This window comes from Haplochromis burtoni, unplaced genomic scaffold, assembly GCF_018398535.1.
Source record: "Haplochromis burtoni strain Fernald_Lab_line unplaced genomic scaffold, NCSU_Asbu1 Contig_207, whole genome shotgun sequence".
NCBI classification, from domain to species: domain Eukaryota; kingdom Metazoa; phylum Chordata; class Actinopteri; order Cichliformes; family Cichlidae; genus Haplochromis; species Haplochromis burtoni.
The window spans coordinates 890,072-917,044 of NW_024582568.1; the positions used below are offsets into that span (position 1 = coordinate 890,072).

Here is a 26,973-nt window from a genome sequence, read left to right on the forward strand (position 1 = left end):
TTTAAAAAAAAAAAAAAAGTTAGGCTGGAGAAGCCTAAGCTGTGGAGTAAAAGTGATTTATTATGTTCTTTCTTTATTTTTTTGGGCAAACTCTTCTTGCCAGAATTAAAACAAAGACGAGAGATTACAACACCCCTTGAGAAAGATCCTCAACATGTTGGGACTAATAGCTGATAGCTGAACTGGCTCCTAGTCGTGACACTCAGGTTGTAACCACTAATACTTTTTTTCCAATTTTTGGACAGACCCCACTGTCGAACTGCCACAAGCAGCATTTGGTTTGGACTCTGTGAGAGGAAAACAATGCAATGAGATCTGTGCCGGCTGCTTTCCCAAAATTCTCTGTGAATTTTACACAATGATTCAAATGGGGCTTTTTTTTGTTTTGTTTTGACTGAGGGAAAAATTTATTTATATCGAAATGTCTTTCCAGTAAAATAAAACAGGAGTAAAATTTTCAGTCAACATTTTGTTGTGAAATAGAAATACTGGGTTGTAAACGGAGCTGACGGTAGGCTCTCTCTCTGGGCTCGGGCCAGTGGACAGACTTAAGGACCTATACCAAGCGGCGGCTGGTGACAGCAGCTGTTGTTCAACCTCTGATTTGAAAACTGATCACGTTCCTGCATTTAGTTGGTTTAGGTTAAAAAAAAAAAAGCAGCACAGTATGTTTCCACTTATAGATTTGTTTTCAGGTGCTTAGCAACTAACTGGTATATGAAAAATATCTAGCTACAAAACACTTTTTTTGAGAATGGGGTGATGAAATAAACCTGGAAACAGCAATCAATCATGCTCGAGCTTCGGCGGGTAAACTGGACAGTTTTGAGACACGTAGGAGCCAGTATTTGAGTCTGAAAGCCATGACGTACTGCATGGCTCCTGCCTGTCTGAAATCCCCAATCTTTAACACAAAACCAAATCTTAACTCCAATTAAAGGTTTTTGACTTTCATTTGCGAGCTGCTCTTGACCACCACTACTTATGGGTGGAGGCAGAGATCCGTTTCAAGTATTTGACAAAGCATAACTCAAATGCACATGTATCAGTTGCCATAATGTGTTCAGCATTTGATCTGTGCGTGTGCAGCATATGTGAAAAGAACAGATATCGCAGTAAAAAGTGACACAAGCACAAATGCAAGTCATCTGAGCAGACCACATGGACAGTATGGGGGAAGCATGTAGTCTGACAGAGTCTCATCTCTATTTCTGTGGCGTCAGGCATCTTTACTGTAGCCTGTCTCTCTCTCCCCCTCAGGACCTCTTCAGTCGTCGTAATCTAGAGGTTCTGGGCACATTTTCACTCCACTCCTCTCCGAGTGTGGATCTGGAACCAATAGAGGAGCCTGAGGATGCAGGCTTGACAGATAGGCTCCTCAGACTTGCGGCCAGCCTGTTTTGGTTTGTCTGTGCCGTGTTATTGCTTGTGAGGGAGAGCCTTTGGGCTCGTTTCCCTGGAGTAAGCAGCTCTACTTCCAGTGTGGTTTTCTTGCACTCTGAGACAGGGGAAGCCTGGGACTCTGCCTTGGCTTCAAGTGGAGGGAGGGGTGGCAGAGGAAGGAGGTCGTGCTTGGATGTTTGTGCAGAGTAAGTTTGCATTAGGGCTGGAGGTCTTCCAAGGCACGTCCTCTTGGCCCCGTGTGGGTGAGGGTCTTCCCCAGCATCACTCAGCTTGCACCTCTTGCTCGTGCTGGTCTCCTGACTGATTTCATTTTGGCAGAAACCTGCTGAGGTCCCATTTAGGTTGATACAGTCTGGAAGATCGTTCTCAGCATGCCGTTCCTGCTTTTGAGTAGTCCCAATTAGAGCTCCTGCTACAGTTAATGCACTGGAGCAAGGCACCTTGTGGTTTGCCTCTGACAGGACCTTCTGTTCAGATCTGGACAGACTCACTGAGCCTGATTCTGACTTGACAACTTGAAGTTCCGGTTTCTGGTTTTCAGCACAGACTCTCTGGTCAATCTGCTGCTCTGCCATAGTGGAACCACAAAGGTCTTGCTGGACACTGGCTTGTTTGGCTCTGAGAAAGAAACAAAAATGGGTATAAAGGATATAAACAGATACTTGAGTGTCCTCTCTGACTGGTGGGGTTGGAAAGTTCTGCATTAGATCATACTTACATCTTTTGAAGCACAGTCTTTGTTTTCGTGGGGCTGTTTAAAGGCTCTTGGGTTTCTCCCACACTGGAAAAATATTCCGATCTGCTTTGTTCGCACAGCTCAGTCTAAAGAGGACAAACAGAATCAGTGTAAACACAAATATTATTACTGGCATACCCTGGAAACATTTCGCCTCACAGTGCTGTCATCATCCTTCATTGAACACCTTCATTAAATCCATTAGACTAAAAACTAAGAGTTCATGTCAGATTGTCTGAAGTTCAATCAATGTAGTCACCTTATTATTTAAACTATGATGCTGCCCAACATGAAAGATGAAAGGGCCTTCAGAGAGAGTAGCCGCTGCCCCCCGCACCCACCGTAAACTCCCCAAATCCTCCACCTCAAAGTTTGAAACGAATCACTGGCTCATTATGGCGTGACAATTGTTCAGGCTACACTACCTGAGGTTTAAAATAATGCTCTCAGCCTTAGGCAGAGTTACGAAACGGTGACCATATTGACAAGTTAAAACAGCGAATAACGAAGATTCAGTAATAGAGAAAAAATGTGACGCAAGGGCAGCATTGCGTGGGAAAGAAAATATTTTTTTTAAAAAGGTGTAAAAAGCATGTTATGGGACAACTGCAAATGTAAACAGACTGAAGGGGAAAAAAACCTTCTTTACTTTTAGTAACTGAACAAAGCAGGATGAGTGCCGAGCGCTTCTTCTATGTCCTTATGTGTCTAAAACTTTCATCTGTAATTCTGCTACACCCCTAAGTGTCTCTGAAAAGCAAGTCTTATTTGCTAAAACTCTGGGGTGAAAGTTCAAAATATCCACATACTAAGGGAAACCTCTGAGGCAGAACGAGGAACAAGCTGAAAATTGGATCTCACCAACGTGTGCCCTCAACAGGCCACTAATGACGGTTAATCATGGGGTCTTTTCCTTGGCTGCCCCAGAACAGACTCTGGATTTATGAGAACAAGAGACGCTGGTGGCAAATTGAGCAGAACTTCAAAGGCTGAAGCACTGTCAATTCATCATAAATTAATCAAATCAAAAAAAGTTGGTGGAATAGTAGACTAGCAATGGTTTAGAAAATGAGCATGTCTGCTAGTTTTTATCTGGAGAAGCAGTATATTATATTATATTTTGTATACTAGAACTTCTAAAGGTCTGAAGCTGTACAAGGGCATTTATATCAGCTCATGGTCTAGAATGGGGATGTTGCCAGAACTGATACTTACAAGTAATTTTTGTATAAAACTGAAAAAGCTACTTTTTTTTTCCAGTACAGTAGTTACCTAAGCGGCATACCAACCAAGTTGGGTTGTCAACGAAATTGATACTTAGATACTAACTGATACTAAAAATTACTTTTGGATTAGACGTCCATTTGCAACTGCATTATATGTGACTGGAATGAACTCTGAACTCATTGTCACTCGTCCAACAGGAATGACTGATATCACAGGCGGTCAGACTGTGGGACTTGACAGAAGCAAACAATGGGCATTTGACGTGTGTGTAAGCAAGGCACAGAACATTATATGGTGTATCTGCACTTACCTCAAGGTGAACGAGGTTGTTTGCAGCTGTTTAGGGCTGCTGCCAATGAAGGCAAAGAGAGATGGGGTGAGTTGTTCGATCTTTTCTAGGGTTTTCTCTCTATTATTGTAGGGTCTTTACCTTACAAGTGACTTGAAGTAACTGCTGTTGTGATTTGATGGTATATAAATAAAATTCAGTTGAACTGAATTAAATCCTAATGCATATGTGGTTGGGTGAGGTCTCTGTCTGGAAATTTATAATGGGCCTCAATTTTACCTTGTGGGTTTGTAAGAGTGATTTTATTATGTGTTTGCATACATTGTAGGTTTTGCAGTGATATGTACATTTGATGTATTTGCAATCGTTTTAAGGTTGGCGTGTGCATTTTTAGGCTACAGAATTAAATAGGAATCCATCTGATGACCCAATTTTAAAGTTCAAAACTCATGAAATAAAGCTTGCCATTTTAACCTATGTTTCTTTGACTGTTTTGTTTTTAGGTCTCTTGACAGATCACTAAATATTTCACTATTGACACCAGCAGTGTCGTCTTCACTTCCTACAGTTGGCAGATAGCTTTGCACAGGATGGCTGCAGATTGGTGGGCAGAAAGGCCCTCCCCTCATTAGCAGCTGAAGATGTAAACAGTAGCACCACAACCCTGGCAAAGGAAATGTAAGACAGACACCCTGGTCTTTAGGAATATTTTTGTGAGGTAAGTAAAGCTCCTGTTCTAGCAAGATTTTTTTTTTTTAAACAGTAATAAATATTAACCTGGCTGGAACACATGCTAACATTAGCTTTTTAACAATTAGCAATAGCCATTTCTGTAAGGTAGAGGTTATGGCTAATAATAAAATGATCATGTTAATGTTGGAGCTAGGCAGCAAACATAAGTTCTGCCTGTCTGTAATGTTAATGGACAGTGTAAATTTGACAGGAAAAGAACGTGATCTTGTTTTTTTGTTTTTATGTTTTTAACCACATGGTATTGAGTAGTACTTTCCTGGGTGCTGGGAGCGAGTTTATAGTTTAAAAGGAGAAGATGGGACAAGTTTCATGCCTGCTAAATTATCTGTTGAGATATTTCACTCAAAAACATTCATATCAACCTGACAGCAAAAAGTTAGGGGATCGCCACAGTGCTTAAGCTTTATCCTCTAGTGTATTTCTGTGTAATAAAAGTTGAGCTATTTCACTGACAAGTGAAAAATTTGATTTATTAATAATCAGGATCTATTCTCTGGCCACTGCGCTATGCTATGCCCAAGCTCATAGCAAACCATCCAATACTTTTGAAGCTATCGATGTTTGGATCAACGTGGCTGAGACCGCTATCCACAGCTTCACGCCGCTAAACTTTATTGGTTTTTGCAAAGGGGAAACACAACTGGACAGAAATTAAATCTGGGAAAATTCAAGGTCGTGGCCGCTATGTTTATTCAACATCAGCCATTTTTCAGATCATTACTATTATATAAACTGGTTGGTAAAATGATCAATGTGCACTCTAAGATGGGGAAAGCCAGTGCGGTAAGCTCTGGCATCCTGCAGATGTTGTGAAAACTGAGAGAAATATCATAAATGTCCTCCCCCGCACGTCACGATACTAGTGACAACATGTGACCCGACACGCAAGGGGGAAATGGAGTGATCGACCCGAGCTGCGAGGGCAAGCTGGGGCATTGTGGCTTTGCGCTGGGTGTTGAGACCTAGCAACTCTGGTCTGTGGTGTGGTAGACGGGAATAAAGAGGCCAGACAGAGGGAGGGGAGGCCGGGCAGCAGGGAAGGAGGCGGAGTTGGCGAAATACAAGAGACAAGATACTACAGAGTGTATAAGAGAAAAAAAGAGAGTGGAGCACAACAAAAGCAAAGGCACCCCCTCAGAGTCACACTGCCTGACCTCAACAGTCTCTCCAGCATGCCCACAAACGCAAGAATCCTCACACAGGAAGTTCCACACAGGCTCCTCTTTGTGTCGAGATGGAGTCATGCTACAGTGTGGGCAGAGCTCTGGTCTTTAGACTTTTTCTCTCATACCCAGAGCTACAGCTAACCTTCAACATGGATTTGGGACAGTGACACACATACAAACTCTCATTTCGCCTCCACACTCACACACCCACCCCAACAACAACAATTCTGAGAAAAATGTGGGTGCTATCGTTTGCATTGTAATGCCTTGATATGTATTCTAGCCTGTTTAATATGAATAAATGCCGTTTGAAAATGAACTTGAAAGAAAAATCAACAAGGAGCTAAAGGGAGGCTCTCTGGGAAAGTTTAGTGCCTTTCTGTTCCTGTCGGCACGACTTCAAAAGAGCAAGAGAGTGAAAGAGGAGAGTCAGAGAAAGGAAGAAGCATGAAGAGAGGAAGAGGCTGGATATAGATAGCAAGTAGAGAAAAGATAGATAAACAGAGAGAGCGAGAGAGATTGTGCATAAATTATTTTCAGCAGGGGTCTAGAGGTTGGAGATTCTGTATATAGCAACTACAGAAGAAATCAGACGGATTAAATAACCTTATAATTATCACAAGCTATGTGGATAAAACGGTAAGAATTGTGTGGGAACCGAGGTGGCCTAATCTTGTAAGGAATGATGCAAACTCTAAATAGCTGGAGAGAGTCCCATGAAAAAGGAGGGAGGGATGGTGGTAAATAAGAACGTCTACCCGCCGTTGCTACCACCTCTCTCTGAGAGAAAAAAAAAGGATTTAACCCCCCCACCGCCAGCCAGTCTGCTCGCCCCCACACAAAGCTGAAAAATGCTCCTCGTGATACAACATGTAGAGCAGACCAACAGTGCCCTCCCTGGCCCCAGAGCTTCCAAAACAACACAGCCTCGCCACAGGAGCTGCAACAAAACAGCACATCTGGATGTCAGATTACAGCGATAAGCCTGGCAAAAGGGCAAGGATAGCAGAGAGAATGATTCATTTGGTTTAAAAGGCTACCAGGACAGATTCTCAGCACTTGCCCCAACTCTGAATGACTCCTGGAAAAAAACTTCAAAAGGATAACCAGCAACAGCCTCCATAAAATACAGGCAACAACCTCTAAGCCGTCCAAGATAAGGTAGAACACAGATTATGTTGGTTATCTTTTAATGCAGCTGCACTCAAAAGTAATGCAGCGATATGGCCAAAAGGTCTCTGAGCTGTTTAAAATGTTGCTGCAAAGGATGACAAACCTTCTCTTGGTGTTTAAAGACAATGCTTATTGATATACAATGCCATATTTATACACACTACAGCTTTTTTGTATACTCTGCACAAATACACATGCACATTCATCTAAATACTACTTTAACAATTTTGCTTTGTAGAAAAAGAGCATTTTTCGGTTAATCTTTTTCCAAAAGCTTTTAAGCATGGAAGTTAAAACATAAAAACTTCAAATAAAAAAAAGTCAGCATGGGAGGCTCCGATGAACCATCAACTTTCATGTGCCACAGTGGAAGTCAGATTGTTTGTTCTGGGATTACTTTAATATCTTTGTACCTCACCTAACATATACAAAACCAGTGAGATGCAATCCCATAAAGCAATTTTCCACTCATCTGTCACAAAATAATAGTGTCTCAACTTGAAATCTGTGGTAGCTTGAACTGCTTGAATCCCTCACGGCACTCATATTATAAAAAATGAATTATTCTTTCCACTGGAACTTTTTTTGTTTTGATGACACATCTAAGTATACAAAGTCCTCAAACTGGCACCAAGAAACAACAAGAGTATTTAACTGTCAGAGGATGAAAAACCTCCTGCAGAGATGTTCGTGAATGCAGTGCACAAATTCCACTCCTCATCATGCACCCACCCTGCTCCCACAGGGCAAGCATGCCCTGTTTGTGTAGGCTCACCACATCTTCTCTGCAACAAAGTCAACAAACATGCATGGGCACATGTCTAAAATAGGGGACAGTTCTTATCCCCAAACAAGAGTTTCTGGATCCACCCATATCAAAGGACTGAGACAAGTGGTTAACTGAACACACTTCATGTAAATCATTTAAAGCAGTTTAAGATGGGCTGGAATGAGGACCTGTAAGAGATCATAGTCGTGCATTCGGCCTAGGTGTAGAGGAGGTCAGTAGACACTGGACGCTTGGGAACGGACTGCTGTTAGCTGTTGTGAGCTCTGAAGAACAGAGGCGTGCTGAGGTCACGAGTAAACACACAAGCTTGTCCAGAGCTCAAAAGAGGAGGGGAGGGGGGGAGACTGGAAACACATCTGTTCTGCCTTTGATCCAAACTTCTGCAGCCCAGCACGCCACTCACCTCAGCTGCCCACTCTGTGCCTGACTAAAAAACAACGGCCGCAATTATAAACACTAGATCTTCCTTCCCATGCTGCCCTCTTCGGTGTTGGTGCTGACTCACAATAGGAGCAAGCTTTTATGAAGGGAAGGGACGTAAATCTTCAAATCCTCTGCGTATGCCTTTTTTCCATTATCACATGAAAACAAAGCAGCATCAATTGCCCAACCTCTGCATAGCAACAGTGGATTCTAGGTGCCTAACAAACAGAGTCAATTAGCCTGATAGGATTTCAGCATTTATCCCAAACATGGCACTCAGTATGTCTGAACCAAAACATTTGCCGGATGCTTGAACACTCTCTGCCCCAGTAACATTTGAATCAAGCATTTCAAAATGGACAATCATGGTTGTTTCTGCAGCAAATGACCATCTGAAACCAAAACAGCTGGAGTTGGCCTTTTTTTTCCCCCTTAAGTTTGCTCTTTCCCATAGTTTGCATATTACACTGCTAATCCCTTCCTGGGAAGGTTGTTTGATAGAAATAGAATCTCACCTTTTTATATAGCATGCCTTTTCTCTCATCGTGTGTGGCTGTTTAGAAGGAAAATGCTTCTGCTTCCTGACCAAAATGTCAGTTGAAAATATGACTAATATAGAGTGAATAAACTGTATAAAATTAAAATGGAGTACACTCAATGCGGGAGTGAGAAGCTGCCTTTCAGTGATGTCACCTTAGCTCCCTCATAACATAACCCCCTGACCTTGTGAAAACTGCTTATTGATGAGTCTACATTTCCACTGCGGTTGAAGATTTTTGCACAACTAGTCACACAAACTGAATCCTAACAACAAACCTGAAACCTCCCTAAACACGGACAAATGTGGCATTTCTTTTGAGACTGCCCGTCTTGTGCTGTCAAGAATTGGGGGATAAAAGACCCCTTTTTAAACATGATATCAATTCTGACACAGAACTCCAAACACCCCATTATTTATAGACAGCAACATTATACCTTACATCAGTTGTGACTCACAGTCTAAACCTTTTTTTTCCTTTCCGATTTCTGACTTCCTTGGCAGCATTAAAACTGCAAAAACTCCCTTTCTGACAAATAAGAACAGAGTGAGGGATGTAAACAAATTATTGTTTTTGTCATGTGAAAAACTTCAGCCTCTCTGTCTGGTATCTTTCCCTTACAAAGCGGGCTCGAGGTTGAGCTAGTGAGAGCTTCACCACAAGACTCCCACCCTCCAATTCCCTCAGCTTGTACTGTATGAGCCCAGAGAACCACATCCTGAGGAGAGGAACGCAATCGACAACAGTGCCTCCTTGAACTGGAAAATTGGTTACACAATCTGAACTTTTCACTGACGACTATGTTGCTCCACTAAAAATATTACAATCGCTGCTTTCATTGGAAGCCAAACTGTGGAGAGTGCAGAGACATTTCAAAGGGAAACAATAGCAAAAACCCTGTAGAAAAACATCAGGCCACTGATCATGGGATGTGATGGGAGAGATGTCTGTCCTTGATGTGAGTGCCAAGGTGAGAGGCTCCACAGGCTTTTCCCAGAATACTCTGGGGAGTTTGAGATCAAATGAACACTGACCAAAGGACAACTGATTATAATACAGGCGGACAAAAAAAGAACTACAGCAGTAGGTCTTATGGCACTGACAAGAGTTGAACTTGGTCTACACAGCACAGGCTACAGGGAAATACTCACTGAACCCAACTTTATTTGAGTCCAATTAATCAAGGCACGCGGCATTCAACTGCAGACAGTAAAGTTAACCGAATTCTCTCTTAAAGACCCAAACAATGCACATGCAACCGCAGGACAGAGGGTTTTGTTGTGGTTCTCTTGAGCATGCAAACCCCAAAACCTCATGCTTGAAACTGACAGAGAGAACTAAAGTTCTGCAGGTAAGTAATTAAAAATGTGGGAGCAGGAGCAGGAGCTTTTCAAAAAAGCGTGACTTGGCACCGCTTCACCCAGCCTCCCACGATCATTGGTTTTCCTCTCACTAGGTCTCCTTAAAGCCCATGTAGGTTCAGAGTCCACCCCTTATAAAGAGGATAAGCATATATAAGCGAGAGTGCAATTTGGCAGCACATCCCTATAATAACACACAGACACATGGACGACTTTTTGCCAGGCGACTGGAAGAGGAAATAGAGGAGTATAAACAGCACTCACCGCGGGCAGGCTCGGGTTTCTATGGTGCGCTGAGGCATCTTCTGGACGGCTCACACACACAACATATCGTTCGGGAAACACACGCAAATCTGAGAGCAGGCAGAGAAACAACACAGACCCTGCTGGTTAATAACGTGGGCTCACCTCTAATTATCAGTCAAACTCAGACAGAGGGAATTGTGGTCAATGTTTAATTTTTACATCTACCAGTACCAAGTATTTACTATCCCTCAGACCGGGGAGAAAATAGCAGTTTATATATAATTGCTGAATTTTATGAGCTGCATAAACAGCATGAAATATTAGGAAATTTTACATTAACAATGGCTCTTGGGAGTAATAATACTGTCTCACTGACTTCAGAAGGAAAGATCATTTAAGCCGCTTTTCCAAACAATGTCAAGAAACTCAGGTCCAGCTATATTCCAAAGGTCTCTGCCCGGATGACATGTGACACTAATAATAATTAAATTTATAATATCTGCTGTTTTCAGTTGGGTTTGGGTTCTGCTTGATTGCTCAACAAAAAGTTCAGAGCTCATGAAATGTTTCAAGCGAAATTGGAACCTTCAATGAAAATTTCTCAGGACACTTTTAGACAGAGAACTTCTTGGAGTTTGGAAATCTAACTTTTCTTCGAAGGACCCCGATCCCAGTTCAAATTTAAAGCAAACCCAAAAGCCTTCTTGAAATCTAACAAGTAGATTGACAGGGAATTTGCAAATCATATTAAATAAGAGGAATTTAGTCTCAATGACCTCGTAACTATTCCTTTAATGCCAACCCCTGGACAAACTTTACAGTCTTTGTTCCACCAAATGTCAGCTTTTCCTTCTTTATTCTTTAAAATGTTGGCATTGTGGAGTGAAATTTAAGTCAGCTAAATCAGAATATTTCACTGCATTCTGACCAACTAATTACCGTAACATAGCTTTAAGAAGACCTACTGTGGTTCAGCCTTGAACTCCTTTTAAGAACGTTTTTTTGTAGCCGTCTCGTCAACCACGATAAAAACTTTTCACCATCCATTTTATAGCTAATTGATTTTTTTTAATGACCACATATGTACTGCCAACTCAGTGGACCAAATTACACAACCTTTGACCTCAGGAGACCGAGTCTAATTTGATGTGTAATGGACCTGCTGAGAGAAGCCGTCATCTCAGCCAGCAACAGGTCACCGTTGCCTCAACAGCCAAGGCCTGGTCCTCCCCCAAGGAGCAGATATTAACTTTACTGACAGGAAGAGAACCATGTTGGTCCCATGAAAAGGTGGCCAAGGGTCACAGGCATTAGATGAGCCATGGAGATAGATTCTCACTGCCCTCCACAGACAGCTAAGGAATCCTTCTCTCTCTGCCTCTCTCAGTAGCCTCTCAAGGGAACCACTTAATGGCCGCTTGTTCTCAACAACACCCCGATCAGGTAGGGACAGGACATAAAAACAAGTGAGGGGGAGAAACATCAACATGCAGACCACAGATGCCTCACTCATTCTGTGGGAAATTTGGCTGAGTATAAACCCTTGAGAGGTCTATTTCTGAGTTCTAACTGGGGATGGATTTATTGAAAACATGTAGGTCACTTACCCTGCTTGACAATACATCTGAGACTGGAGTGTCGCTTCAGAAAATTGGCCACCAGGTTGAATTTTTCACCTGTATAAACCAAAACAGAGAGACAGTTAACATAAAAGGTTGTATTACCTATTTAACAGTGGGCACATTTTGGTGAGACGGTGCATGCTTTGATACACCGATTACAAACTAAATTCAATTTCCCATCATTACACGAAACAGCTGCAAATGTTATAGTGAGACAAAGTGGTTAAATAATGGACACACTACGTGAGTATAAAGCCCCTCGTATGATGAGTTCCACAACTGGCCTTACTGCTGTCACATGCAGTAGAAGAATCACAGTAAAGTTTAAAAAAAAAACCCCCCCCCAAAAAAAAACCCCCACAGCATTAGGGTATTTTGCAGCAATATAGCACACTCCATTAATGCAGATAACAGTGCTGCACATGGCTCCATATGCTTGGAATTTTCTACTAACTTTAAGTTTATGCTTGGTCTAAGGCACAGCACGCTAAAACAAGCCAAATTATTTATCGAGTGTGAAACAATTCATTCTCCTTTAATTTAAAAGACCTTCCAGTTTGGCACAAGCACAGAAACCATTTCTGGGGTCTCTGCTCTATTTGTCATGGAATGATTTCATGGTATGTAAGATGTGCTGTGCAGAAACAGCAGCTTGTTGCCTAATCTGGCAGGAATTTGTTGACTAAAAGCAAGGGCCTGGCTAACATGCTATGCAGTTGTTCTTTGCAAACAGACACACAGTGCTGGGAAGCTGACCAAGCCAGTTCATCCTTTGATATCTTCTTCGTACCCTTTTTGTCCTCATAAGAAAGTGAATGTGAAACTTTAACACCACCTTCCTATTATTTCTTATTTGACATTCTCTCCCATGTGTGGACATATAAAAAAAACATTTTCTGCAAACTGTCTGGGTTTGGGTTGTTTTGTTTTTTTCGCTTCAATTAAAGGATTACATGTCTTCCTAAGTTTGAGAAAATCATGACCTCTTGCACTTAAGGCTCTTTCAGAAGTCCCTGGATAATCTCAAATGTGCACTGTCATCAGGCTAAAAATGAGGCTGTCTAGATTTCTGAAAAGCTGCTGTTTTGGAAGTCTTTTTAAATCTGCCAGTAGTGACACTAACGGTCACCCATCAAGAAAACTTGGAACAACTTGGACAAGTCTACTTCAAATAATAAACTACAACTAGTTTCATGCCCATGTCTGTGAAGCCTGTTGCTGCATTATTTCATGACAAACCCTTTACAAAATTTAAAAAAGAAGGTGTATCACTGTTAAAGTCCACGATCAAGCAATGGCTTTATGAGTGAAACTACAGAGCATTTACAACAAGGTGCAAACCACCCATTACACTCAAGAACAACAGGTCCAGACTAAAAGACAGTTAATGCAATACCTTTGTTAAATCCCCTGAATTAAATCTGAAAGTCTCCACTTCAATCACATCTTAATTGTTTAAATTAGAATCCAATCTGGTGGTGAACAGAGGCAAAACTACAAAAACAGTGTCAACACTTCAAGATATTATTTTATGTTCTTAAGTTTACTACCCAGTGATTGATAGCATCATGTCTGGTTTCTTTCTGTTGGTGCCTGCGGTATAATTAGCAACTAGAGTCAGCACATCAAGAATAATATTCATCATTAGAAAAGACAATACCAACATAGATTATGAAACACAAATCAAATCAGTCTGACATTATAAATATAGACTCAAATCCATCAATCGTGAACTTCATCACAGAGCCTTTGAAACTGGACGTGTGTTACTATGAGTTACTGTGATACTAAGCAATTACAATCAGTATTTTAATGACAATCAGGGGAAATTGTTACCCATAGGCTACAATCTTTTCAATTTCACCTTCAGGAATGCTTTTTACCATCAAATGTATTAGTATAAATTGAGCCTTACCAAAATTTGTTTTGGAAAATGTTTAGCATCGTAACTATGATTTGTGAACATTCAACAGAATCTCTCTGCAAGAGAACAAAACCTAAATATCTAATGGGCACAGCTGCAGGGTGACTTTTAGTAGTGACATTTGTGAGATCTGTAAAGAGCTATTTCTTCACTCAAACTGCATATTGGTTAAATATTTTCTTACACATTACATCACATTATTTGTTTTCAAAAGTTACATAATATTAATTGTGTGAAACTAAAATGTTTCTTTGGGGTGATAAAAGAAGCTCAGCTTACCATATCCTTTATTTCTGTACAAAACGCTTGCTCCTCAGGCCAAATGATTTTTTTACACAAGCCATCAGTGGATGACTAATGTCTTGGGACCAACCCAGTTGTCTTTTTGTCAGTGAATAGAATCTGTACAGCTCTATCTAGGTTGCGCAGGCTGGCATTAAACTCTGCTTCTTTGCAGCAAAAAGCTCCTTCCAAAAAGACCCATAAGACCATGTTTATTTATAAAAAAAAGAATTGTACTAATTGTTTTATCAGCCGAGAGCTTGCAGTTCTGGAAATGCGGCACACTCAGCATGTATAATAATGATTTGTTTTACTGGCTATGTGCCCCCATCACAGTAGGTCTGCAAGAAAACAGTGATTATAATGTTCAATTGCCAACATCGAGCTATACAGGATTACATCCACTTATCCATAATGACAAGCAGATAGTTTGGTAGCAAAGCCTTTACAGTTAATGATGCCTAAAATGTATTAGCCACACAAATTAGCATGGTACTGTTACCATGCTAACACACTTTTTTGTGTGTTGGAGCCCTGACTTCAGGAGATGAGGCTTGAGGTGAGGAGACATAATGAGAAAGAGATGATGAAAATATGCATGTATAAATGTTAAATGGGCATAAATAGTTTGAAAGAATTTTTTTTCCTATCAAATAACCTAAGAAAATTATTTACTATTCCTTTAACGTGGCTTGCTGTACTTTAAGCTCTAGCCGTCTTTTTGGTTTAGATACAATGCGCATGAGTACAGAGCCGAAATTAAAAAAATAAATAAAAATGTCACTGTCCTTCCTACTGACTACACTATACTTGGTGCACATCTCTTTGAAGGAGGACCTCCGTGCTGGTGTTAGCTTTAATGTAGGAGTACATATGGTACTGATAGTACTCTCACTAAATTGTCTTTAGAGTTTCCAGCCTTATAAGACTGTTCCTTTAGAGTCTGGTGCACATAAGGTATGTAATGTAATAATAACGGATAAGTCAACCGTCTTTAAATAGATTGCCATTAATCCCAATGGGAAATTGCATTAACACACAGATTGGGTATGTTGAGCATGTCTGTATTTAACAGCAGAATTTCTTTATCAGGAACAAAATCTAATATTGTGTTTTTCCCTAAATAGCAAAGGAGCAAATCATTTATCACCCACTGTGGAATGCTGATCTGTATCTCCGTTTTGTTTTCTCTGACTGCTCTTAGTCCATGAGGAACCAGGAAGCAAGCATCTTTCTTTGCACTTTCATGACTCTTTGTTTTTGGAGGCTCTGATTTAGCCCTCTTAGCCACTTGTCTAGCTGTACAACTGTTCTCACTGCTTTCCCTTGGTGAGTTGAGCTTGCCAATTCCCAGGACAAACTTGACAGGGATGTCTGGACATGGAGTTGGGAACCAGTGCAACGCCGCGGCCCGAGACATCAGCTGTTGCTCCAATGTTGAAACGTCCTGCGCAGCGCAGAGTTGCTCTTGGCCCTCTGCCCAGGTTCTCTCGTGCTAAGCTTACATTCATGTTTCTCTCTCACAAACAGTTTGCTGGTCCCTCCTCTGGGAATAAGTGGCCCCTTTTTGCGGCAACTGTGGCCCACAGTGGTGCAATACTCAAATCTGCAGAGCAGAGACTTTAAAAGGTTTCATTTGTACTTCCTTAAAAAGAAGATGGCCTTGCTTAATTGTTTTGAAATCCAATGCACAACAATATTATGACAGGTCAAATCAAACAATAAAAAAAGCTAGTATGCCATGTTTTTAGAAATGTGGTAGATAATATTTTAACCTCTTGTTTGGAGAGACTTCTGCCATCTTGTAACATACCGCAGAACAACTGCAGAAGAAAGACCAATGCTAGAGTGCTATGCTTTCGAAACACACATACACACAGTGCAGTTTTCACCACTTCCTGGGAAAACAATGAGAGGAAAGAAAAGTCAACAAACCAGAAGGCGCCCAGAGTGAGTAGGACAGTAAAATGGACCAGACAGGAGTGAGAGGCATTCAGACCAGGGTCAAAGGTAAGCACCCATGGAAAAGACTTCATTAACTTCAGTCATATCCTGAGGAGATCATTAAAACACCCATAGAAAACACAGCATACTTGGTCTTACCATCGGCATTTCTAGCAGCCTGTCCTGTGGTGACGAGGAAAACTTCAGTTTTTTCTCTCTGTGTTTACAGACTCTTAAGTTACTTGATTATCCAAAACTTGGATGCATCCTTGAAACCAATTTCCACAGTTTAACAAAGATTTTATGTCAAATTCAGGCTCTTGGGGGGGAAAAAAGAGCTGCTTAGTCAGTCAGTTTAACTGTTTCAACTCAAAATGAACAGAATTCTACAGGCCACAGTATTATATGTTTAAATTATGCCTGCACTGCCTCAAAAACAAAAATCTGATTACTGCAGTGGTTGCAAAGGCACCGATTTCCTCCTCTAACCTAATTTCTCTCATTAACATATTCTTAGTGTGCATGTAAAACTAATGACTGCATGTTGGGAGAACTGTAATTCCCACGAAACCTCTTTACGAACAGGAGTTGAACCAGCAGGACACTCAGACACCAGTGCCTGAGAATCCTGATCTCCTGACATCTCTTCTTTGATGTAGACCCCCTCCCTCTGTCCTCAAGTGTGGGTGGAGAGTCGAGGCTTAGTGCGCGAGAGTGGGGTGGAGTTGTGAGGGATGAGAGCGCATGAGGAAGTTACCCATATGTAAGTGGGGGCTTTCCTGGACATCACTCTGTGTGTGTAACTGTAACTACGGCCGTAGCAGAGAACTGTGCCTTATCATCCCGCACAACTTCCACCTGAAACAATATTTGCACATGAGTGTTCAATTTAACATTTGGGTGACCCCTTCATCGCAGTTACAAAATACGCCGCAGCATGGTAGCTCAGGCCAACCCATAATGCAGCATGTGAATAAAAGTGGTGGGGAGCATTCTGAAGTGCAGAACAATTACCAAAGGGAAAAATATATTTTTCAGGAACATAATCTGATGAGAGACATGAAGTCACAATACAAAATGTCGTGTTCAATCATCATTATATCTTAAGTAGCTCGCGAGGTTACAAATTTCCCAAAGTGCAGTCAAACGGAGCATTCAGAGTGAGGAAGCAATCTGCTTAATCTGCATTTAAATAAAATAAGTGCATTTTGGGGCTTTGAGTTATGCAAAGTGTTCACTCTTTAAAACCAGGGCTGAAGTCTCATTGAAAGAAGCCTCTCCTACCTGGAATGTCTACCACTGTTTATTGATAACAGGAAGGTACAAAGTGAGTGAGTGAAAAAACAAAACTGTTTCCCTCTGACTAGGTCTGAATCTTATTATAATCTGTTGTAAATAGTTAAATGATGTAACACTACATGAACTGGAAATGGTCAGCGTGCACTATCCATTGTATTTGCTTTTGTTAAAGCCATTGTCGGCAGGCTTTTCTGATAACCTGTGTTGGAGGTAGTGTATTACAAGGTAATGCATTGCTGCAACTCCACTTGTGCAACAAGGGGAAACGTTTAAGAGCAGTCTATGACTTGTGGGTAGTAGATATACACATTACTTGGAATTTGTTGCGTAAAAGAGCAAGCGTGTTACGCTAAAGTTCAAAGATCTAGTCATAATCTAGAAATTTGTCATGATATGCTGTCTTATGTAAATGTTAAAGTTATACTGCTGCAATTTAAGTGATTGTGGATTAACTAGAAACTGTTACTTTATGTACAATTTGAAAGTGTAATGCAATATTGTTTTCAATTATGACCTCACCAGTGTTGACAAAACACAGTGCATTAGGCAAACTACTATAACAACACCTGTCCATGGAAAAAACAACAACAAAAAAACCAAAACTCAAAAGCACGTGACATAAGCCCATTTCTTCCAAAGTGAAAGGGCACGAAACTGCTGTTCTCTGACATGTTTTAGTAATGCCTGCAACAAGGCATTCTGGTCAGGCTGAACACTTAGCATGAGTTCAACAGAGTGTGTGTGTGTGTGTGTGTGTGTGTGTGTGTGTGTGTGTGTGTGTGTGTGTGTGTGTGTGTGTGTGTGTGTGTGTGTTCCGTCTCCCACACCAGATTGTGGTAAAAGGGAACAGTCACATGAATGTGATCCATGCTCAGGCTAAGACTCAGGCCCTAATTATATGGGAAAAGAGTGTGGTGTGACAGCTATGGTGGGGATTGCGGTTGTGTCCTAAGAGACTACAGCTGACCCTGTGGAGAAAGTGAAGCAGGGAAAGTGGGAAAACATAAAAAGACAGCATTAGGAGAGCAGAGAAGTGCAGACATGGAAGGCAGAGAAGAGGCGATAATAAATATAAATGCATAAAATGTAAGGGGGAAAAAAGAAAGACAAATAAGAGAAGTGTGCGTGTTTGTGAGAAATAATAGGTAGTGGGGTTAACAATGGAGTCGGACTGTCCTATGTGTTGCTGCTGAGTAAGGCTAGAGGCTTAGAGAAAGGATTTAAAGAGCCACAGCAACACCACAAAGCACCATGGGGAAGGGGCTTGCCTGGCAGGGGCCAAGGGAGGGAGAGCAAGCAGAGAGAGAGGTGGGCTGGATGGAGCGGCTACTCTGATCAGGATCCATTTCCAGCCTAGGCCTTGGAATTCCTTTGTTCCTGTCACAGGTCTCCGTTTCCCTCTTGCCTTAATCCCAGCCTGCCTCACGCCCAGTAACATAGAGCAGGGCAGGTAACTAAACCACACAGGCATGCTTCCCTATTTACAGACGAGTTCCCACATAATAGTTGCTAATATAAATAATAATAGCTGACGTTACATTACAAACCAACAAAGTGTGTGAAATCAGACCGTCACCACTTAATGACATTTGATAAAAAGTCTGCCTCAAGAGAAGCATCACAGTACTAAGCAGAAAGGTTTGCATCCAGGCCGAACACTCTTCAAAATGATCCCAAGCAGCACGTGCACTGCTTTGTATATCTGCACAGAAAATGTCATATGCTACTACAATCCTATCCTAATTAGAAACTCACTGTTGGGCTGTAGATCTTGAAATGCATGGTTAAGTCAAACAACAGTTAAATCAGAGCTGAGTAAAAGTGAGCCATCTCCCTTCTTGTCCCTGAACATCCTCCGCAGTCTTTATTGGAAGGGAGATGGTCATTCGTAAACACATTCTCCAGCAGTAAAGCTATCCAGCAACACTTGTGCTTTTCCTGCATTGGCCGTGTCCAGGCTGCCTTAAGCCCCCTTCATAGGCCTGCCAAAAGGAGTCAGTGGTACACTGTGCAGCACTCGCAAAGCCCTCTCCCACGGCTATTAGTGACCATTCATCTGGGGAGCCTGGGAAAATGCCTCTCCAGCCTGCCGTGGCCATGGGGAAACAGGCTGGCAGGTGTTCCCTCCCTCTAAGCCCTGGCACCTGTGCAGGGAGAGGAAGAAGGAACCAGCTCATGGGTTCAAACTGACTCTAGGTACCATTTTGCCACAGTGCCTCTAAGTCCTCCGACTGGTAGCAGGACTCCAAATGCCAGGTTAAACCACACCTGAGCTCTGCCTCACATAGGCAGATCAGTGTGCCTATTTCAATACCAATGGTAGACAAAAGACATCTGGCAATGTACTTTGGGAAGTTGAAATGGCACATTAACTAAACCCATGTAAAATGGGACTTCTCAGTTTACACTATACCCATAGACACATACATATTGCTATTATGGTCTACAAAATCAATATCCTCTTGAGTGGAAACAATATGAGGCAAGAAAGCGCAGGATCATATTTAATCCGGTAAAGGAAAAGGAAATACAGTAGGTGGTGTATGGCAATCTTTTAGACAGTCTGTATGTTTTTCCAAGTCTGTATGTTTTTAGACAGCATGATGATCAAGGTATTAGCATCTGTCATGAATTTTCATGAATGTTATTGTGGATAGTCTTTGTTGTAGCTTCTTTACTCGGATAACATTTTGAATGACAAAAATGTCATTGAGAACATAGAGAACATATTATGCACTCATTTTCATTACTCAAATAACATCTTGCATGACAAAAATGTCATTCAAAACACAGTACATATAATGCACTGATTTTCATTTTGTAATTACTATGAGAAATGTGGGTGTGTTGAACACGGTCTACCAGTGAGAATGCATGAGGCCTGACTCATGCTCCCCTTCCCTGGACTTTTAAAGTCTACCATGTCCATTCTGCAAGTCCAGAGCCAAAATGCTTGGTGGGAAAAGTTCCCTCTGTTCATCTCTCTAAAAACATAAATAAATCACATCACTGTGAGCTAATCACGAAGTCTCAAGTAGCCTGTATAAAAAAAACGAGAGGGGTGGGGGGCCGACAGTTGGAATTGGCTTCTGCAGCTGAGATTTGTAGAAATGGCTTAGATTTATGTTGACAGAAGACATGAGATAAGCCGCTCTCTGACTTGTTCACTGGGTGCTATACACACACATATGCATTCAGCACAGCGTACATACATAAATACCATAACTCACAGAAAGAAGTCCGATACAGACACTTGTGCTGAGGAGTCTTGGAATGCTAAAAGCTGTTGATGGCTCATTTGAAGTGCCAACAGCTGAGACTGTTACGCCGTTCTTACTGCTGTCTGTTGGCGGAAGTCCCTGTGATTTTACACTGGCACCAGCTCAAACGCCGCCTCACACAAGACCCACAAGCCCCCTCCCGCACCATCCCACACATAGCGCAACGGTCCATCTGCCTATTCTTGGCGTAGACATCAGTACTATCCTGCCTGACACCTTTCTCTATATGCAACTACATGCACGTGCACATGTTTCATCGCATGTGGCTCACCCCTTGATATCCAGGACCATCCTGCCATCAAACATAAAACAAACAGATGCAAACAGGTCCTCTGCTAAAACAAAGAACAATCTCTCCAACAGTCTGAAAGATTAATATCTACCTCCACTGCTGAATGGATACCATCAATACTTAATACCCTCCTGTGGTTTGCTGGGTTTCCTTCCCTAAGCCTATAGTCTGTCCTCCCCTTTTTTATGGCTCCTGCTTGCATGCTCACTTCTCACAGTCACAGCCTCAGTCTTTACTGCTCAGCCACCTCCCTCACTTGGGACAATGAAAAGCCCAAGAATGTCATTACACTCACTTAAGACCTTTAATAGGACTAGAGAACATGAACTGTGTAGGCCTGTTTGAGGCACTATACCTTTTCATGTTGTAAGAGGGGAAAATTCTCTGATATGCTATGGAGTCATGTTCCACTGGTTACATTCTTTGTGGTGAAGCTGCAAGGAGCTTAATCATTTTTACATGCATATTTCACTGCTGAAATACTGATAGTCCCCTTGTTCACACTCTAAACTGTGCACAACCATTTGGGGTGTGTGTGTGTGCGCGCGCGCACGTGGAGCCTTAGTCTACGATCACCATCATTAGACATGTCTGTCTCTCGTCAGTCTGTCATGGGAAATATGAGTCAGGCTTTTCAGTAACCTTACACTGTCAGCCTGTTCACACCTAACCCAGGGGGAGGATATGTGTCTCAAACACACTGTACAACTTCTGATTCACACTCTCTCTGATGCATATGAGCACCTGTGTGCACGCACTGTCGTACTATATCGGGACTATATGGACAGAAAGTTGAAAAATGAGTACATATACACTACGTGTGAAAAGTACGAAAAGGTGGTAGGACTAAGTGTGCGTGTGGGTGTGTGTGTGGGAGGTAGCGTGAGAGGCAGAGCTACAGCCGCAGGAGAAACTTTATGGGGCCGACTGCCCTGTAATCCCACTCTAACAGTCAGGCTTGCCCCGCTGAGAGAGCCCAGTTTAACTGCCCTTAACTGCTACCTGTGACAAAACCTGTCTGTCTTACACCACACAGCTGGAGGTTCCTCTGATGCTTTATAGGTTTATAGTGCTTCAAAGGCATGCATGTGGATGGCTGGGGGAATGTATCTTTTCTGCATAAACAGGGACAAACCGAATCGACTTATGTAAATTTGTGCATAATTTATTGATATTTACTGTACATACTTTTTTGTGTCACAGCAGCTGGTTTTTGATGTTATCGTTTAACTACAGGCGCAGATAAACTCAGACTACCCAGTGGCGCATTAAACAGAATGATAATAAACGTTAGAAGTTTTAATGAACATGCGTCTTGCGCATACAAATGCACCTGAGACCTGCCAAGTCAAACACCACAACACAATATAAAAACTCCTATCAGCTCTTGCCTTTACAGGTCACACCCTGGGCGTAGGGAACCACCATGTCCCAACTAGTTCTGTTGTCTTTTCACCCACTCAACAAGGTAGCCGTGAAATGCTTTCCTGTAACTTTGTTTTGTAACCCAATTTGCATTGTGCGTACAGACTTCAACAGTCTGCTTTGTGTGTGTAAGTATGGTACTACGTTCACAGCCAAAGTAAACCATTTTACTTATCCAAGAATTAACGACAGACACGCCTAGGAGAAGGAAAGGGAAGACGTAGATGACGTCATTAGAATGAGCAACAATGATTTCAAAACAGAATAAATACAACTGGCACATGACAATTAAAACCAGTGCTGGAGGAAAACAACTGAAAAACACAGTGTTGTGCTAAATAATGGATTTTAAAGCACTAAATTATATAAACTGATAAACACTGGAATATTTGCCGCTAGAGAAAACAATCTAGTATAACGAGGGTCGGGATAATGGGGTTTTACCTTCCACAGAAAAGGCTGAAGCTGATGCCAGCTCCTTCTTCTGTTTGGGCTGTCTTCTATTGCGGAGGAACTCGGTATACTGCTTAACCCTCTGGTCCACAGAATCTTGAACCAGGGTTGTAACCTCCTAAAAACACATATTTAATGTATGTAAAGTAAACATATGTTGAATTGGTAAGAGAACACAAAATTTGATTTGGCGTAACAAGTAAAGTTTAAAGTTCAGATGAGGCAAAGATGATTACTGAAATTCCACATGTGGCTGAGAGGGAGATGGGAACAGTTCTCCAACAATGAAAATAGACGAGGCTCAGAGTCATTTTAGATTCTACGCTGCTTCTGCCTTTTGAAAAGGTCTCCAGCAGGAAAGACGCCATGTATTCCCTTTCACACTTAATAACAGCCACGCCCATCTCCCCGTGTCTGTACCTCGATGTGGCTCGTAGTGAACCAGCTAGTGTCCTCTTGGCCGCCCAGGGATAGAACGTGGAGATCCACCAGCACAGCATAGTTCCCACACTGTAACACAAAGAGGAAGGATAGCCACAGGTTGCTGAGGGGCATTGAGCTCACAGGCAACAAAGGGAATCAAAGTGTGGGTGATTGACAGCGAGACAAACCACAACGACCCCCTGTGTCCTCAAACATCACCCCAGGCCTCTCACAGCAGTCCGCTCCCTCCTTTTTCTCTGTCTAGCCATCTCCCTACCAATCTCTTTACAAAAAGTATGGCCCCGTTTGTCTCCTCATATTTCCCCTCACTCAGCGTAAATTATATCTGCAATACAGTGCCTGAGGACACAGTAAGCTACAGGAAAATCTAAAGATGTACCATAAAAATGAGGATTATTATCCCAGTTTGTATCAGAGAGGTAATAAAACCTTGTTTTTGTGTGTGTGTTGTAGAAAGAAAGGAAAAGAGCAGCAGGGTGGATTCCTGAAGCACTATGTCCTTGTGACAATAAGCAATAAGGAACAAGGAGGCCAAAAGTGCCGCTGCTGTTTAAGTTGCTGTTACATCTTTCTCAAGCTAGCCTGATTATGGTTTACACATGAGTGCAAAAGCTGCCCTCTGCAGAGAGCGAATGGATGTGAGTCTCGTGTGAACTTAGCCTCTCCATGGTCAAGGAAGTAATGGATGGACTGAGACCACCCACAACATGACACAGTGGAGCAGCGAGTACTAAAACCCAGAGTGATAATGCGGCAAAAAGCATTCATGAGAATGACGGTGCAAAAACACTAAGGTCACGAAAAGCCAAAACCAGACACTGACCTGAGGATCACATTGTGGAACTTGAAGAGTGTGTAACAAGAGGAGAAGGATCACTGGATCATTCAGTAACAGGGGAAACTGGTGCACACTGAAAGCTTTGTTTTTAAGCAGGCACATCCTCTGGGCTAGTGTTAAAGCATAGTATTATAGACAAGATGACTAAACTCTACAATCCAGCATGCTCTCAGCATGACGTGAGAGACCTCATCCCACAGGGGTATAACCGTCTACTAATGTTCTAACTCTGGACACAAATGTACACTTCCCACCTCCAACCTTTTTCCAGTTGTCGCTTTCTTTTGTTAGTTAAGATTAGCTTAGCTTGCTCATTAAAGTACTGCATTGTTTCTCAACTGGTAAAAGTAAAGCTTGGCTGTGAACCTTTCATCAAATGTTATTAAAGGCTACATGTGAGCAAATCAGCCTGCCAAATACTCTGCATTATTTCCCCCTTGAGAGCATTATCCTCTCTCGTTCTTTCTGTATTATAATAACTGAAGTGAATCTGCTTTCTTATTTCCACAGCTAAACGAGTGCAGAGGGTGCCCCCACATGACTGATAAGTGAATCTTTCTAGTTGGTTTTAATCTCAGACATGTCTTGTAGTATTGAGTATGTGCAGCCCTACAGCATTAATGCATGCCAATTCATGTTAAAATGCAAGTCTAAATGTTAAAATACATTTACAAATGGAAAACTGTTTAAAAAATAAAAACAGAGTGTGCAAAAAATACTGAAAGGTTCTTATACAATAGCATGCATGCACAAAGAAATGAACCCCACGAACCAGAACGGAGCCCCATTTAATGCCCGCTCCTCATGTTTAAATTGTGTGCATGTTGCCTGTCAGTATCAGCTCGTCCCTAAAGATCAGCATTCTCTTCATCTTTTGACCTTTGTCTCACAGTTGCGCACCAATGACTGGTGGCCTCCTACAAATACCCATGTGTGGGAAAACCTAGCAACAGAGGGTCAGACCCTGTCAATCAAAACACAGAGACCAGCTAGTGGAGATGACACATGCAGACTGGATTTTTTGGTATACTGGTTCCCGACTTCTAAGACTTAACTCTTTTCACTGCGTACAAGTTACCAGATTATCCAGTCTAACCACCCTTTGATCCTTATGATCTTTAGTTTTTACTGACAATGTGCAAGACAAATGTTCAGTTGACACTTATCAACATTTTTGTGGCTACTGGACTTGTGCACTTTTTCTGTTTTCTCAAAATCTTACAATCATTGAATTAGATGGCTCAAAATCACACAATCTCATGTGTGCTGGCAGAGACTGAACCTGACCAGCGGTTATCTGCCTGCTCAGCTGTGTTGACATCAGAAAGGACAAAATATCATGCAAACTTTTTTGCAATCACAAAAAAGTGTGATGTCACATTAATTTGCTAAAAATATGCAATCAGTATAGGGTTCAGAGGGAGATCGTTATAGAAAAGCACAGCATTGTAAATCCCCTGACGTGGTTTCTGTGCTTCTGAGTGAGTGTCCTTTGGGCTGCAAGCCAGACAAGTATCAAGCTTTAGACTAACTTCTTTTTATCACATTAGAACAGCAGACAAGGCTCGACTGGGAATTGGAAGTTAATGATAAACACTGGTCTGCCCTTATACAAAAACAGCATGTGATTCTGCCAGATTCTCGGAAACGGGGGATTTTGTCAGGAATGCAAACTAATGCAATCACCCTAATGAGAAACCAATTAATTTGCCCAGCAAAAGTGCCAGTTTGGTAAAGAGACAAATTACCTGCAAAAGTATTGATATCTTGGCCAACGCTGTGCTGCTTGGGCACTACAGCTACTAGAGCTTTTTACAAGGGACATTTATGTTGAATGTTGCAGACAAGACAAAATAGCAGCAGAATTTGGTATTTAATTTAATTTTGCACAAAGGCTCTGAGTACAATCACATCATGTGGCCTAAATTTGTCAACTCCCAGCACAAAGAGTGACCAGTGCATCTCTTGGCTGAACTATGCCACGAACCATAACCTTCGTGTATGTTTATTTATTGATCTTTTTAAAGTGAGATCTTCGCAAGGAGTAGTATACTTTTTAGATGCAGCGATGAAACCACAAGTTTTCTCTCTCTCTCTCTTTTGTTTTTTAGAAAACACAGTAAAAAGGCAACAGAAAATTTTGCATCACCCCATCAGTAAAAACTCCATATTTTATTCTTTCTGTGACAGTTTCTACCATGTCATACTCAGGACCCTAAGGGTTTCATTAAATGTGACATATTCACTGATGAAACTGAAGAGCTATTTTACGTTGTGACACATTTAAGGAAATACTCAGAGCTTCTGCCACTGTTGTTGGAAAGGAACAGTTTGATAAAGGGCCAAGTTCAAGAGGAAGTTACTCTTTTCATACATACTAAAGTGGGCCAGCACCGCTTTGTTCTCTGCTTTGCTCGGGCTTTAGAGTTATGAACAGAGGCTGAAGGCTGAACGAGAGGCGGCAAGAAGCGCTACTTAATCCCAAATCCTTTATTGTGCCATCTTTTGTGGTCTGCTGTCACATATTGAATAGATAGGACCGAGTCTTCCTGCAGGCTAAGGCTCAGCTTCTCTATCCCAAGTCTCCCTGCTTCTGAACCGATAACTTGCGTGGGGGAAAAAAAAGGTTAACCAAGAGAAATAAAATCCAAAAAAGCAGACACTAAACCTGCCCACAGCCCACAGCACAACACAAGAAAGGTCCTCTCTATTTTCTGCCTGTAAATAAACACATCCCGATGACTCTTTTACTTTCTCTCGTTTGCAGAGCTCTGGTCTATGTCACACTCAGTTCCCAAAACACTCTTTACCTTCCCTTATCTCTCTCCCAGACCCAGCTCTCCAAACCTCCTGCCTGCGCTGCTCAAACTTGGGCACGGAGCCCAGCTTCACCCGCCTCCCCACCTCGCTGCCCTTTGCCATTGCTATCGCAGTGTAAGAACCAGACCTTCTCAGACTGCACTTAGCTCAGAGGCTAACACTAACCAGCCGCAGATGTTTACATTGGGAGAGAAGGGGCAGCAGATGCGGTCTCACTCAATAAAACTTGCATCTATCCCAAC

At 41.9% G+C, this 26,973-nt stretch overlaps 1 protein-coding gene across 1 annotated transcript in view; it reads right to left on the reverse strand.

Annotated features, from left to right (window-relative positions):
* Positions 1-486: 486 nt before the first annotated feature.
* The window catches only part of LOC102302377 (SLX4 interacting protein), a 31,995-nt gene continuing 5,508 nt past the window's right edge, over positions 487-26,973 (reverse strand). Inside the window, exons 3-8 of the mRNA XM_005936313.3 lie at positions 23,050-23,139; positions 22,621-22,747; positions 11,715-11,783; positions 10,126-10,214; positions 2,123-2,226; positions 487-2,022 (exon numbers count right to left, since the gene is read on the reverse strand). Of these exons, the coding sequence (XP_005936375.1) occupies positions 1,257-2,022; positions 2,123-2,226; positions 10,126-10,214; positions 11,715-11,783; positions 22,621-22,747; positions 23,050-23,139 (1,245 nt within the window). The 3' untranslated portion in view covers positions 487-1,256. The remainder of the gene's footprint in view (positions 2,023-2,122; positions 2,227-10,125; positions 10,215-11,714; positions 11,784-22,620; positions 22,748-23,049; positions 23,140-26,973) is intronic.